Source organism: Glycine max, chromosome 5 (assembly GCF_000004515.6).
Source record: "Glycine max cultivar Williams 82 chromosome 5, Glycine_max_v4.0, whole genome shotgun sequence".
Taxonomy (NCBI): domain Eukaryota; kingdom Viridiplantae; phylum Streptophyta; class Magnoliopsida; order Fabales; family Fabaceae; genus Glycine; species Glycine max.
Window position 1 is genome coordinate 40,193,851 of NC_038241.2, and position 12,547 is coordinate 40,206,397.

General features: G+C 34.2%; 1 protein-coding gene and 1 long non-coding RNA gene across 3 annotated transcripts; one reads left to right on the forward strand and one right to left on the reverse strand.

Moving 5' to 3' along the window:
• The first annotated feature begins 671 nt into the window (after positions 1-671).
• On the forward strand, positions 672-12,486 carry LOC100795881 (galacturonokinase). Its single transcript, XM_003525264.4, has 14 exons — positions 672-916; positions 1,563-1,676; positions 1,863-1,934; positions 2,077-2,120; positions 2,924-3,059; positions 6,363-6,428; positions 6,996-7,075; positions 7,819-7,918; positions 8,931-9,106; positions 10,055-10,095; positions 10,185-10,213; positions 11,009-11,078; positions 11,189-11,278; positions 12,089-12,486. The coding sequence occupies exons 1-14, from the start codon at positions 884-886 to the stop codon at positions 12,331-12,333; spliced, it is 1,296 nt and encodes a 431-aa protein (XP_003525312.1). The 5' UTR covers positions 672-883; the 3' UTR covers positions 12,334-12,486.
• Positions 3,700-5,243, reverse strand: LOC106798750 (uncharacterized). 2 transcript variants are annotated; one of them, XR_001388498.3, is made up of 3 exons: positions 5,118-5,243; positions 4,235-4,838; positions 3,700-4,114 (listed from the first exon to the last, which is right to left on the reverse strand). It is a non-coding gene; the product is annotated as an uncharacterized lncRNA (long non-coding RNA). The 2 variants fall into 2 exon arrangements; XR_005891617.1 differs by having other exon boundaries at positions 3,700-4,838.
• Positions 12,487-12,547: the final 61 nt, after the last annotated feature.

The following is a 12,547-nucleotide window of genomic DNA, read 5'->3' on the forward strand; positions in this document are numbered from 1 at the left end:
TTTTTTTAAGAGATTTTGCATTTCTTAATTATTGTATTTTTAGTAAATTTTCAAAAACATTTTTCTGATATTTCTCCATTACAAAATATTAATAAAAAATATACCACCACGTGTTATTATTTTTACATAATATAATTTTAAAATATAGAGACATTGATTGTCAAACTTAGTGAGATGGCTTACAGGTAAATGATTTAGGTAATTTACACGGGATCCTAACTTTATTTTTTTTTATTAAATAAATATACTGTATAATAATAATAACTCAATGGATGCAATTTTGAGAAAAGACTTAAATTCTATTTTTCATATAATACATCTTTAAAAGAAAATAAGAAACTTTAAATAAGATTAATCGATAATTAATTTTAAAATCAAAATCTCACGATCCGATTGAGAAACCAAAAACTCTAAAAATTAAAAAAATAATAAATACAGTCTATAATGGTATGTTTAGATGGAAGAAGAAAAAAAATTAGGAAGGAAGAAAACAGGATGTATTTTTTTTTATTAGATCGGAGAGAAAGAAAAAAAATTAAAAAAAAGATCGACTTGTAGAAATAAAATTTTGAAATTTTTTATTTCCTCTCAGTTTTTCTCTCAAGCATGGTTTAGACTGTGTGCTAATTTGTCCTGAGCAGAGGGTTCGTATGATCAATAAAATATCATGTCATACAAAAAATAAATGCGTTTTCTACTGCGAGTTGTCTGATATTGCACCTTCACCAACCGTTGATCGTTTTCATTTGTATATTTATATGTATATGTATATGCGCCAAAGTGCACCGCTTCATCACTATCACCATCCCAAAAACTGCATGTGCTTCTGTTCGTTTTCCAAATCTCCTCTTTGTTTCTGAATCTTCCCTTCGCTGTTGCAGAGATGGCTTCGCGGTGCTGGCCTTCTGATGCTGAGGTGCTTGTTTTGTGCTTATTTATATTCTGATCTGCTCCTTAAATTAATTCGTCCTCATTTTTGCGTAACTTAATTTTCTTCTACGCCCTGAAGCTGTTTCTGTTTCTTCACTGAACTCTGTTTCTTGTTTTTGCATCGTTTAGTTTGCATATTGCAATTGGCATATTCAGCTGGAAGTTTATATTTGTGTTGTACGCATCATTAAATCAATGATAACGTACTTGCCTGTCTTTTCCCACTCAATGTTTCTTTAGTTGCGTAGGGATCGGTAACTGCACATCATTTCCGCATTTACCTTGGTCTAGATGGCAAGAGTGTTTGGATCGGTTTTGGATATTATATTATTCTATTAATAATAAAATTGATTGATCGTGAGCAAGGGATTTCTGGTGAATCCTCTCCATTGTGGCTCAACCTAGGATCATGTGTAGCATGACTGTATTGTGCTAACAACTTATTTAATTCATAATGTTTTGAGCCTTTCGAAAGTTGACGAATGGAATGTTACAATGGAAGTGGAAAATAACTGACAAATGTTAAAGAGAACCTGAACAGTTGGAGTGGAAGAAGAATTGCCTTTTGATCAACTATTCCTCTTTCCAATACTGTTTGATACTCTTGTGATTGATCTACTTGTAATCTACAGCTAAATGAATTGAGAGAGAGAGTTTCGAAAATAGTGGATCTGAATAAAGAGGAAGTTCGAGTTGTGGTATCTCCCTATCGAATATGTCCTTTGGGGGCACACATTGATCATCAGGTATTTTAATATCTCTTTCTGTTATGTTATTGCAAAAGAAACTCAATGGGTTGGTCTTGAGCAATATGTACTAGATCGGTGGTGCTGGGCAGATAAATTTCACCTTTTCAGTTGCCAGGCATTATTCTCACAATTTTCATTTGAAATTTGAAGGAGTTCTCTTGCAATTTCTTTTGGTATTTGCAGGGTGGGACCGTTGCAGCTATGACAATCAATAAGGGAATACTTCTGGGGTTTGCTCCTTCTGGCAGTAATCAGGTAAAGTTGACTTCTTTCATGCTCATAAAGTCATAATTAACTTCTTTCCTGTTTTCACTTTATATGCTTCCTACGCTCACAGACTCATTATTCATGATACCTTCATTTGTCTGATGAATGATCTCTGGGACTTTTATTTTAGGTTGTAATTCGTTCTGGACAGTTTGAGGGAGAAGTTAAGTTCAGGTCTGTGGTCAATGATTATAGAGCTTGCTGTTTCTTAATTTTTTTAAAAATTTCTATTCCATTTCTTATAAAATTATCTTGAGTGAATGCATGCCAGATGCATTTATTTAGATTTGTTGTTAGGAACCAAGAATTGAAATGGCAAAGAAAAGAAAGAATTTTATTAAATAGGATGAAAAGAACAAAAAATAGGAGAGAAAATTCTCCTCCAAGGGTTTCCCCTTCACAAAGGATTTCTCCTTTCTCCTATCCTTCTTCCCCTATTTATATTTAATAAACCCCTCTGACAAACTAACCCCTTAACTAACTAATCAATATCCTAACTGTAGTAATCCCCTCTTCCTCACAGTCCTAACATGTGTGCCACCTCTGACCAAATCATTAGGATTACAATACATGCTTCATAATGGTTAATGAAGATGAAATATAAATGCTAACTCTTACTAATTGACAAATGATGTGAAGTTTCACCATCATTACGTATATGGCTGAATGATGGGCTCTCTAAGTAGTAGTTGGTATATGATTTCAACTGCCATTCTTTATTTCTTCTTTGAGTTACATAGTAGGTGCGAGTACCTGGGTAGGGGAGGGGATAGCCAGTCTGATGGAGGATCAAACCTCCAATGTCATCATCACACCCAAATCTTCAAGATTTAGGGCTAGTGTCGATTGAGCTATGACATGCATTTCTAATGTCATTCTGATCTTGGGCTATTCTTGTTTTTATTGCAAAATTTTGTTATCTAGAACATTATATAATTTGCCCAGTTTTGAGTTATAAAGTGATTGATATTTGATAGAGTTGATGAGATTCAGCAGCCAAAAGATAAGAGTTTGGACAAAGATTCATCAGAGCTACAGGAACAATGTAACTGGGGGCGTTATGCTAGAGGAGCCGTATATGCACTACAGAGTAGAGGAAACAATCTTTCTAAGGTCAGATATAATGCCAGAGGTTCACCTTTCTGTTCATCACTTGATTATGCTGAGTTTGTGCTATATGTATATCAGATGGATAGCAGCTCTATATGATAATATAGTTTAACTTGCACTTTCACTTTGATTATGAGAATGATGGTACAAGACAACTTTTAAGTTGAATATTTATGCTCTGCAGTTTAGTTTACTTAGGGCTTAAAAATTGTTAACTAAAAGGCATAATTACCCCCAAGTTCGATGTTCTGTACATTTTGGGGAAAGGGATCCATCCATTCTGTATTGATATTATCTAAGTATGAACCTTAGTAGCAAGAGGTTATTGTCAACTTCCCTATGAGTTCTTTGGTGAAACTCTAAAATCAACTAGCAAATCAGACTGAAGCTATTTTTTCATAATTATTATTTTTACTGTGCTTATAATTTTAAAAATTCGTTATGTTTGTAGTTAAAATTAATTCTGTGAAATTTTATTATTCAACAATCCAAAAACAGTGAAATTTGGATGATTAGACTTTCTATGCTAATCCTTAAATTTGGGACACCACTACAAGCAAAAAAGACTTGGTAGAGAAAACTGAAGAGGCAATAGTCTGCCCACTTTAGGCTCCCTCGCTATCACTTTCCCTAATGCCTGATCTTGCATAAAACAACCAACATGAAAGAAGTTAACATTACAATTGTTGTCCATCAGTTGTCCTATTGAAATTAACTTCAAAACAAGTCCAAGGAACACTAACACGTCTCAAAAGGAGGGATTAATGTCTTCAACAGAAGTAATAGAAAGAGTATTACCATCAACAATTTGAATATTTTGGTGTCATTGTAAGTGCGAACATTGTTCAAATGTTCAGGGAACTAGTCATGTGATTAAAGACCACAGAATCAACAAATCAGTGTCGAGATAAGATGGCATTGGACTTACCTCGAATGCCAAGGCAGAAAGAGCAGATAGTACCAGTTGCTGCACACTCTCCACAGTCAAAGTTCCTGCACTGGAGGTTGCATGAGTAGAGGTTGGGCCCATTGAAGTAGTAGTGGTCTGAAAGGTTCTCCTTTGAACAAAAAAGCTTCATTAGAAATTGATCTTGTTTGCTGAATTCATAGAATTGTTGAACAACAATAAGAGAGTTTTGGAAACATCAACATGTAAAATAGTGGAACGATCAACCTACAATTATAATCCTAAATAGAGAGACTTCCTTGATGGTAAGTAGCTATGCCCCTATTTGGATAAACTTCTTCATAAGCACTTATAGAAGAAGAAATTAAGACGATAAAATGTATTAAACTCCTCCCATAAGTTAAAATCAACTTATACATGTTAGCTTTTGGAGAAGTTAGATGAGAAAACTTTTATAAATGTTTAAGTGCATAAGTTGATTTTAACTTATAGGAAAAACTTGATTCATTTTACCTTATTATTTTCTTTTTCGATAAGTGTTTATGAAGAAGTTTATCCAAATAGAGCCATGTCAAGCTCCAATTGAATTCGTTTTGCAGCATTGTCCTGGTTGTAAGTGCTTTTGGTAATCCCACATATCTTTAGAGGTAGAAAAAGGACCCAAGGGTGCTTCAATGGAAGTGAGGATCCAAGTTACAATCTAGGCATCCTTGATCTGCCATGCCTCTAGTGTATTGTCTGCTGGAGCAGTTGAAGTCCCATCTAGATGGCCCCACAAGCCTTTTCCTTTCACAAACATCTTGAATTGAAACTTCAAGGCTCCATAGTTTTTGCCACTAAAGTGGACACAAGGGTTCTCTGTTGCCATAAGGAACCTACAACAACAAACAAGAATCGGGATCAAAACCAGAAAACCACGAATAGCAAGAACTAGAAATTGTCCCCATTGAGCACAAGACGAGTTGTATCAAGAACCACAAACCACAACTAGGAATCACGAACTAAACAATAAACGAGAATTAGGGATTGCGAACCAGATAACCAAGACACTGTTGAACGACAAAAAACCAAAAAATTGCAAACGAACAACATCATTGTTGTCACAAAACCAAAAATGCACAAGATAGTAGGCAAGGAACAAGGAAGAGTGATACCCGTTGCTGGAAGGTGTACAACTCTGTCATAGAAGGAGGGCTAAAGTCTCAAGGTAGGAGATCCGTGATACCATGTCGAGAAATTTTGGCTTGATGCCTTCTTTGATTCTATTCTCCTCTATAAATAGTCCAGATTGATTTTCAACTCTTAATGACAAATTCATTCTAATCCCTGATTCGGACAACCTAATTAGGAATTCTAAATGTATAAAATTAATAGGCTGATTATATTTCTAATTGTTACAACATATAATATAAACAAGAATAATAATGGGTTCCCTGGCTAACAATGTGATCTACTCTCCTCATTTGTGCCTCCGGCTCCATTAGTCTTCTTTGCACATATCCAAACCATCTTAACTAATTTTCAGATATCAATATCTCCTTGTACACAATCATTTGTATTCTATCCTTTCTTGAACGACCACTTATCCATCTTATTTTTTGCTACTCCCACTTTTTTCTCTTATCCTTTTAAAGTATGACATTCACTATTATAGAGTATAGTTGGTTGTATAGCTGGCCAACTGAATTATACAAAAGAAAGAAAATAGCTTGAAATAACCAAGGGATTATTAAGATTTTCTGTAATCAGAAAGTACTGGAAGATGTATTATGTTTGTAGGTTGCTTATTTTTGTTCAGGACTTCATGGAAGCAATACAGTTTGTGATATTTTAGTTGGCTGCTTTTTCAACATGCTTTCAGATTTTAAGCATTGCACAAGGTTGTCATGTTTAGCAAAGTTTGGGGTCATTAGATCCTATGTCTGGGGTCCTGTTATGAGATGTTATTTTGGCACATCCCATTTTTTTTTAATTGTTTTAAAGTTTAGATTAGTTTTTTTTTTTTTTTTTTAAAACATCAGCCGTAGCAACTAAAAGTTAAATTATTGGGGAAAGAATATTTATTGCACTTTTGTATTTCTGATGTAATAAATACTTTCCTTCCCAATAAAACCTTTTTGTTGTTGTTGTTCTTCAAGTAAGATTATTGATGATGACATTTGATTTACTAGAAAACAAAATGGAACTTACCTCTGTCATCTTGATCTTGTATAGGACTGGTTCTCGGGTAAATGTTAGATGGGTGCAACTGTAAATATCTTTTCTCCAATCTCATGGCCAGAAAATAAGAAACTGCTTGTGTTGTATTTCTGGTTTTCTTGCAATGAAGATCACTGCATGCAATTTCTTTCTGTTATTTCAAAATGTATTCCCACCCATCCTTTTTACAATGTTTCCAGGGTATCATTGGATACATATGTGGTTCTGAAGGTCTGGACAGTTCGGGTTTAAGCTCTTCTGCTGCAGTAAGATAGTGACTTCTCCCTGTCTACTTTCTCTTAATTCGGTCGTTAAAATTATGAGTATGACGGACTTGTAATAATTGAAAAAAAATTCATCAGAAGAAGATCTAGCTAGTTTAGCTTCTTGAGCAAAATTCACTTTCAAGCATGGTATGGGGATATTGGAACAGAAGATGAACTAGGAGAGGAGAGCAATTTTTGTTGTCAATGTTATCTGCTTTCTTTTGTGCATCCATGTGCACTTTAATTCCTAGTAGTAACAAAATAAATGATGATTGAAGAAATGATTATTATTTATTTATTTGACTGTAGCTTTATTAAAAATAAAAATACTTTTATAACCCTGAATTACTAATAATACCTTAATTACAGCCAGATCCCAATATATTATTCGACTCTCCAAATAATGTTAATATCTGTTAATCTGATCCTATGCTCATTTTCTTTTTGTTGTTTTTTAATAAGCTGTTCATTTTGGTTTCTTTTGAAAAACACCTTGATAGATCCTTGTTGGCAACTGCCCATGTCTTCTGACTTTCTCTGGGTATTTCAACTTTCATTGTTTGGCAGGTTGGAGTAGCTTGCCTCATGGCTTTGCAATATGCAAATGATTTAGTAATATCTCCCACAGAAAATATTGATTATGATAGGTAAGTCTATCCAAGTCCTTGGAGACAGTCACTATGCATTCTTCTTGAACCATGGGCAAATGTATTTTTTTTATCGGCCAATGTTAGTTGCTAGTTTGTTAGTTTTTGTCAATGGGAGGGATTCAAACCCACGACCTCTCCCTGCCCCCTTTTCCCTTCAACCACCAAGTCAATCACCACGGACAAATGTATGAATCAGTGCTGTCAAAGGCATCAGAATTTCTTAAGTAATTGAAAGCATTTGATAAGGTGTACTAAATGCTCCTTAACCAATATCCAGTGCACTCTTTAGCATTGCCCCTTTTAATTTTACTTTGAATGTCACGTCTTCATCAATACAAAACAGTCAAATATTTTAACAGTCTTCATCCCCCCTGCCCCCCAACATTATTGTTTGCATATTTCTGTTATCAAGGCTTTGGTGCTTTTCAGCTGTTTGTAAGAAAAAGGGAAATATTTTCCTTCTAATCTCTGCTTCTCACAATCTTGTTACACGTCTTTGCAAGCTAGTTACTCACTATGCTGGAGAGTAAAATGATTCTAAAATGTTACTATTGAAGTTGAAAAGTTAAGATGCTACCAAAGCTCAAAATCGAAGTTGAAAAGTTAAGATGCCACCAAAGCTTAAAAGGAATTAGATCCTCATCCTTTCATTCATTGCGATCATAGATATGCTACTGAGTCATTTCTTAATTGTCTGGTGATATTAGATCAGTCCTCTAATGTTACTTTTGTCTTTATAGGTTGATTGAGAACGAATATTTGGGTCTGAAAAATGGCATAATGGACCAATCAGCTATATTACTTTCAAGCCATGGTTGTTTGATGTGCATGAATTGCAAGGTAATACCTGGATTAATGTGTTGTTATCACAAGTTCTTAATGTATTTTGATTTTTTGAAGCATACCCATCAGTAACAGAACTAGATTTGGTATCTGGCATGTTGATCATGTGCCCTTTTGTCACTCAAGCTTCTTATTGTGTCCATATATTTGTTTATGCATCTTTTTCACCTATATGGAGGGTGGTAATGAGAGAGTATGTGTTTGAAAAGCAATCGAACAGTGTAGGTCATTGTAAAATATACAAGGGAAACTAGACTGGCTCACCTCCCCACTTTCCCCCAAGAAATAAATTGCCGATGATATCATTTACCAAATCCTCAGTGGCAATGTTTATATATTCCTCTAAGTTCCTTGACCCTAAAGCCTTCTATTTTTTTGGAAGAGTAGGGGACTTGCTAAATGATGGGGCAATTGAATTTATCAGCCAAAACACTTCAAAATTCTGCCACTAACTTGTAGCATAAGTTGTCATCTTACAAATATAAAGAATTGCTTGTTCCACAAACTTGTATTAATTGCTAGATCTGTTTCATGTAGGCATTGATTTTTGATACGTCCTTAATTCAGATACATGAAAGTTGAAAAATATTTTTGTTTGCTTGGATAAGGATGAGCTGGATATCTTTGAAGATGTAAATAACTAGTTTATTTTGTTGATTTTGTTTTACTGTTGTTTTGCTTAAAACTTTTCTGTGGCATTTAGCTTGTCATATTAAGCTGTTTTAGGAAAAAAAAAAATGTTGCACTGAGGTTTAAATCTATGATGCCATGCATACTAGCCTCCACCCCCCCCCCCCCCCCCCCCCACTAGGCTGACCCTAGTGGGTTTATTTCTATCCTACTTTAGATAGGGGGACATGTCAGCATAATTAATAAATTAAATATTTAGCACAATTATTAATTAACGCCATTATTAAATAATGGTGTTAATTAATAATTATGCTACAAATAATTTCTCCCTGTTATTGTTGTCCTTCCTCTATTTTCATGTGTTAGTTTGCACATGCAGACCAAAGATTATAAGCTTGTTTACCGACCAAAGGTTCTAGAATACAACGAGAGTGGGGAACCAAAAGCAACCAGAATATTGTTGGCACTTTCAGGGTTGAAGCAAGCTTTGATGAATAACCCTGGATATAACAAGCGAGTTGCAGAGTGTCGAGAGGCTGCACAAATTCTTCTTGAGTAAGTTTTTCTTTTTTCTTCTTTTGCAAATTTATTACTATTGTCATTCATTTTTTTTTAATAAGAACTTGTCTTTACATGCATTGCAAAATATTTGACATTTCTAAATTTTTAGTGTCTAACTCTAAAGAGCTGTTGCCAAATGCCAAACTTTACACTTACAAAAGGGTGTCAATAAACTGAGCAAGAGGATGGAAGTGGTATTACCAAAATGGATAAAATAACTTTTACTCCTCATTAATCTCAATTAGATCTCTCACGAATCAATTTTTGATGTTGTCAAATTTGCATCAGTTTAGTTTATTAAAAGATGAGGCTGAGCCTTGACGCAATGGTAAGGTTGCTGCCTTGTGACCTAAAAGTCACGAGTTCAAATCCTAGAACAGTCTTTCTGTTTGTGGGGGCAAGGCTGCATACATTTACCTTACCCAAACCCCACTACGTTGGAGCATTGTGTACTGGGTCGCTTAGTTTATTAAAGGATGCATGGTAGAAATTTTAATTGCAATAATAACTAAATCCACATATAAGACATTAGCAAGGTAATCAAGTTAGCTCTTCTGTGATTGATATTTCAAGAAGATATTTGGTAAAGAGAAGGAAAATAATTATAAAACAAGCAAAATAAGTTGGGTTTAATATTTTTAAAACAAGCTAAACCAAAACTTAAAATTTGGCTCATTTAAATAAATGAGTTAAGCTTGAACATCATTTTTTATTTTTATGCAAGTCAAACTAGACTTTTAAATTTTGTCTTAGTAATTTTTACTCATTTGGGTTTTGGTCCCTATACTCCCCCTCCCCAAGGTATAGGTCCATACAGTTTCCTATTATTAAGGTTTTGCTCCCTTTGAAACCAATTTACAATTAGAACTAAATTGATGTATATGAATTTGGAGAGATAATCAACGCCCAGGAAGTTTATATTATTTTTTATTCATTCTGCAGAGCATCTGGAGATTACAAAACAGAGCCCATCCTATCTAATGGTCAGTATCTTTCCTTCTCACTGTGAACCTAGTTATATCTTTTTTCAAATAGCTAACTGATCTAAGATATTTTTTTTTCCACTGAGCAGTTGATCCAGAAGTATATGAGGCTCACAAGGTATAAAGCATTGGCATGTTAAATTGATAAGTATGCAGATCTTTACAAAATTTGTGATATAATAATGCACAATTTATATTTTGGGTGATGGCACAATAAACATGAAATGTATAGCTAAATAAATAAGTTTCTTTGTTCAAGGAATATGATTTTGAAAATTGTATAACTGTAGAAAAGTAATAAATGCACTGATATTTTCTTTCTATGAATCTATGCACTACAACAACAACATCAAAAGCCTTGTCCTAGTAGGTGAGTCTGGCTACATGGATTACCCAATGTTATTTTGCTCGGTCAAAGACTAAAAATTTAGAAATATTATTTACCATGAGATCTATCCCAACCAATTCCTCCGAAGTCCTTATTGGCCTCCCTCTTCTCTTCTTCACTGGGCTATAATCATACAGTCCATTATTCTCATTGGTGCTTCCCTTGGCCTTCTTTGCATATGTCCAAACCACCTTAATCTACTTTTTGTCATCTTTTCTTCTATTGGTGCTACACCATTCACCAACCACTTCCCATATACAATCATTCCGTATCTTGTCTTTTATTGTATGTCCACACATCCATCTTAACATTCTCATTTCTGTCACTCCGATCTTTTTCTCTTGTGCATGTTATATCAACATTTGTAAGAAAGTATTATAGATTTTTTGCTATGCTAGTTAATTGAACCTGTTTACTTGTTCCAGCTTATTTACTGATGTTTAATGCTTCTTTCATATGTTGTATATTATAAATCCCGACTATGATTTTAGCATAATCAAGTACTCCTACATTTTGTTTGTGCAGCACAAATTAGAACCTGATCTAGCCAAAAGAGCAGAGCATTATTTCTCTGAGAATATGCGAGTTTTGAAAGGTATAATCAGTTGAATAGCTTAGATAGATCTCATCTTGAGGGTTTATGCCCTGCTCATTTAACCTTTTTTTTTTTTTCTATAAACATAATTTATTTAATTTTTAACCCAGGAGTTGAGGCTTGGGCGATGGGCAGGTTAAATGATTTTGGAATGCTTATTACAGCTTCTGGTCGGAGTTCCATTCAAAATTATGAATGTGGTATAACCTAAATCCCCAAATTCATTATTGGAATGTTTTGAAATTTCATCTTCTTGCTCTTCTAATATGAAAGTGACATGAAGTACAGGAAACCAAAATGGGGTAGAAAAACATATTTCTTATGCAGTTTTATAATTTTCCAATATCTGGCTGCACATATTTAAGTATATAGCCCTGAAAATTTACACACATGCACACACACAAAAAAAAATTGAGCGTGAAAACCAATAACATTTTACAGGGCTATATACTTAAATAGTGTTGAATTTTAAACTTGTGTTGTTCCCTTTAGTACTCCGAAACATTTTTCGTTCTGTCGTTTCCTTTTCTACGGCTCTATATTTTCCTCTGAACCTTTTCTTACTTGCTTTCCTAAAGCTTCCTTCCAAGCCCTTGGTACATGATGGAATGTTCACTATTGAATCCAGATTCTCTGCAAAGCAAAATATTTATTTTCTATTTTAGTTCTCCAAATTTAATTTTACCTTACCCCAAACTTTAGATTGGAGCTGTTGGTGTCCTATCATTTGCAGTATATCTGGATTGTATCGATAAACAGAAGACCATAATGAAACAGCTGATTTTTTAAGAGGAATCTAATAATTTAATCAAACGCATCATGAATAATTTTTCATCAGCTTTGATTTAAATCAATTGAAAATTTTTCATCAGTTTTTATTGTATGCGTGCTTTGAAAATAACATCTCCTAATACTTATGAGACACGAAACTTAACTTACACGTTATCCTTGGATAATTAGATGTTAGAGTAACTATTGATGATCATGTTGAATGATGATGTGTCTACAAGGTTGTGAACCACTGATTCAACTGTATGAGATCCTTTTGAGGGCTCCCGGTGTATTGGGAGCGCGCTTCAGTGGTGCTGGGTTTAGAGGGTGTTGCCTTGCATTTGTGGAGGCTGACCTTGCAACTGAAGCTGCATCATTTGTCAGGAGTGAATATCTCAAGGTACAGCCAGAGTTAGCAAGCCAAATAAGCAAAGACACTGCAGTTTTGATATGTGAATCTGGTGATTGTGCACGTGTAATTTAAACAGCATTGTTGCCGTTAATACTTCTATTTCATCATCTTTCTTATAAATAGCAATCGCAGCTGTCAATATCATTGTAATTCATCAAATCTTTTAGTTCTGTCCTTGTATTTCATGGCCTGGAATAAACTCACGTTACATTATTAGATTTGAAAGAGGTGTATTTTAGATGGTGAAATGTAGTTATAATCCTTAGATTATAAAATTAATATAATG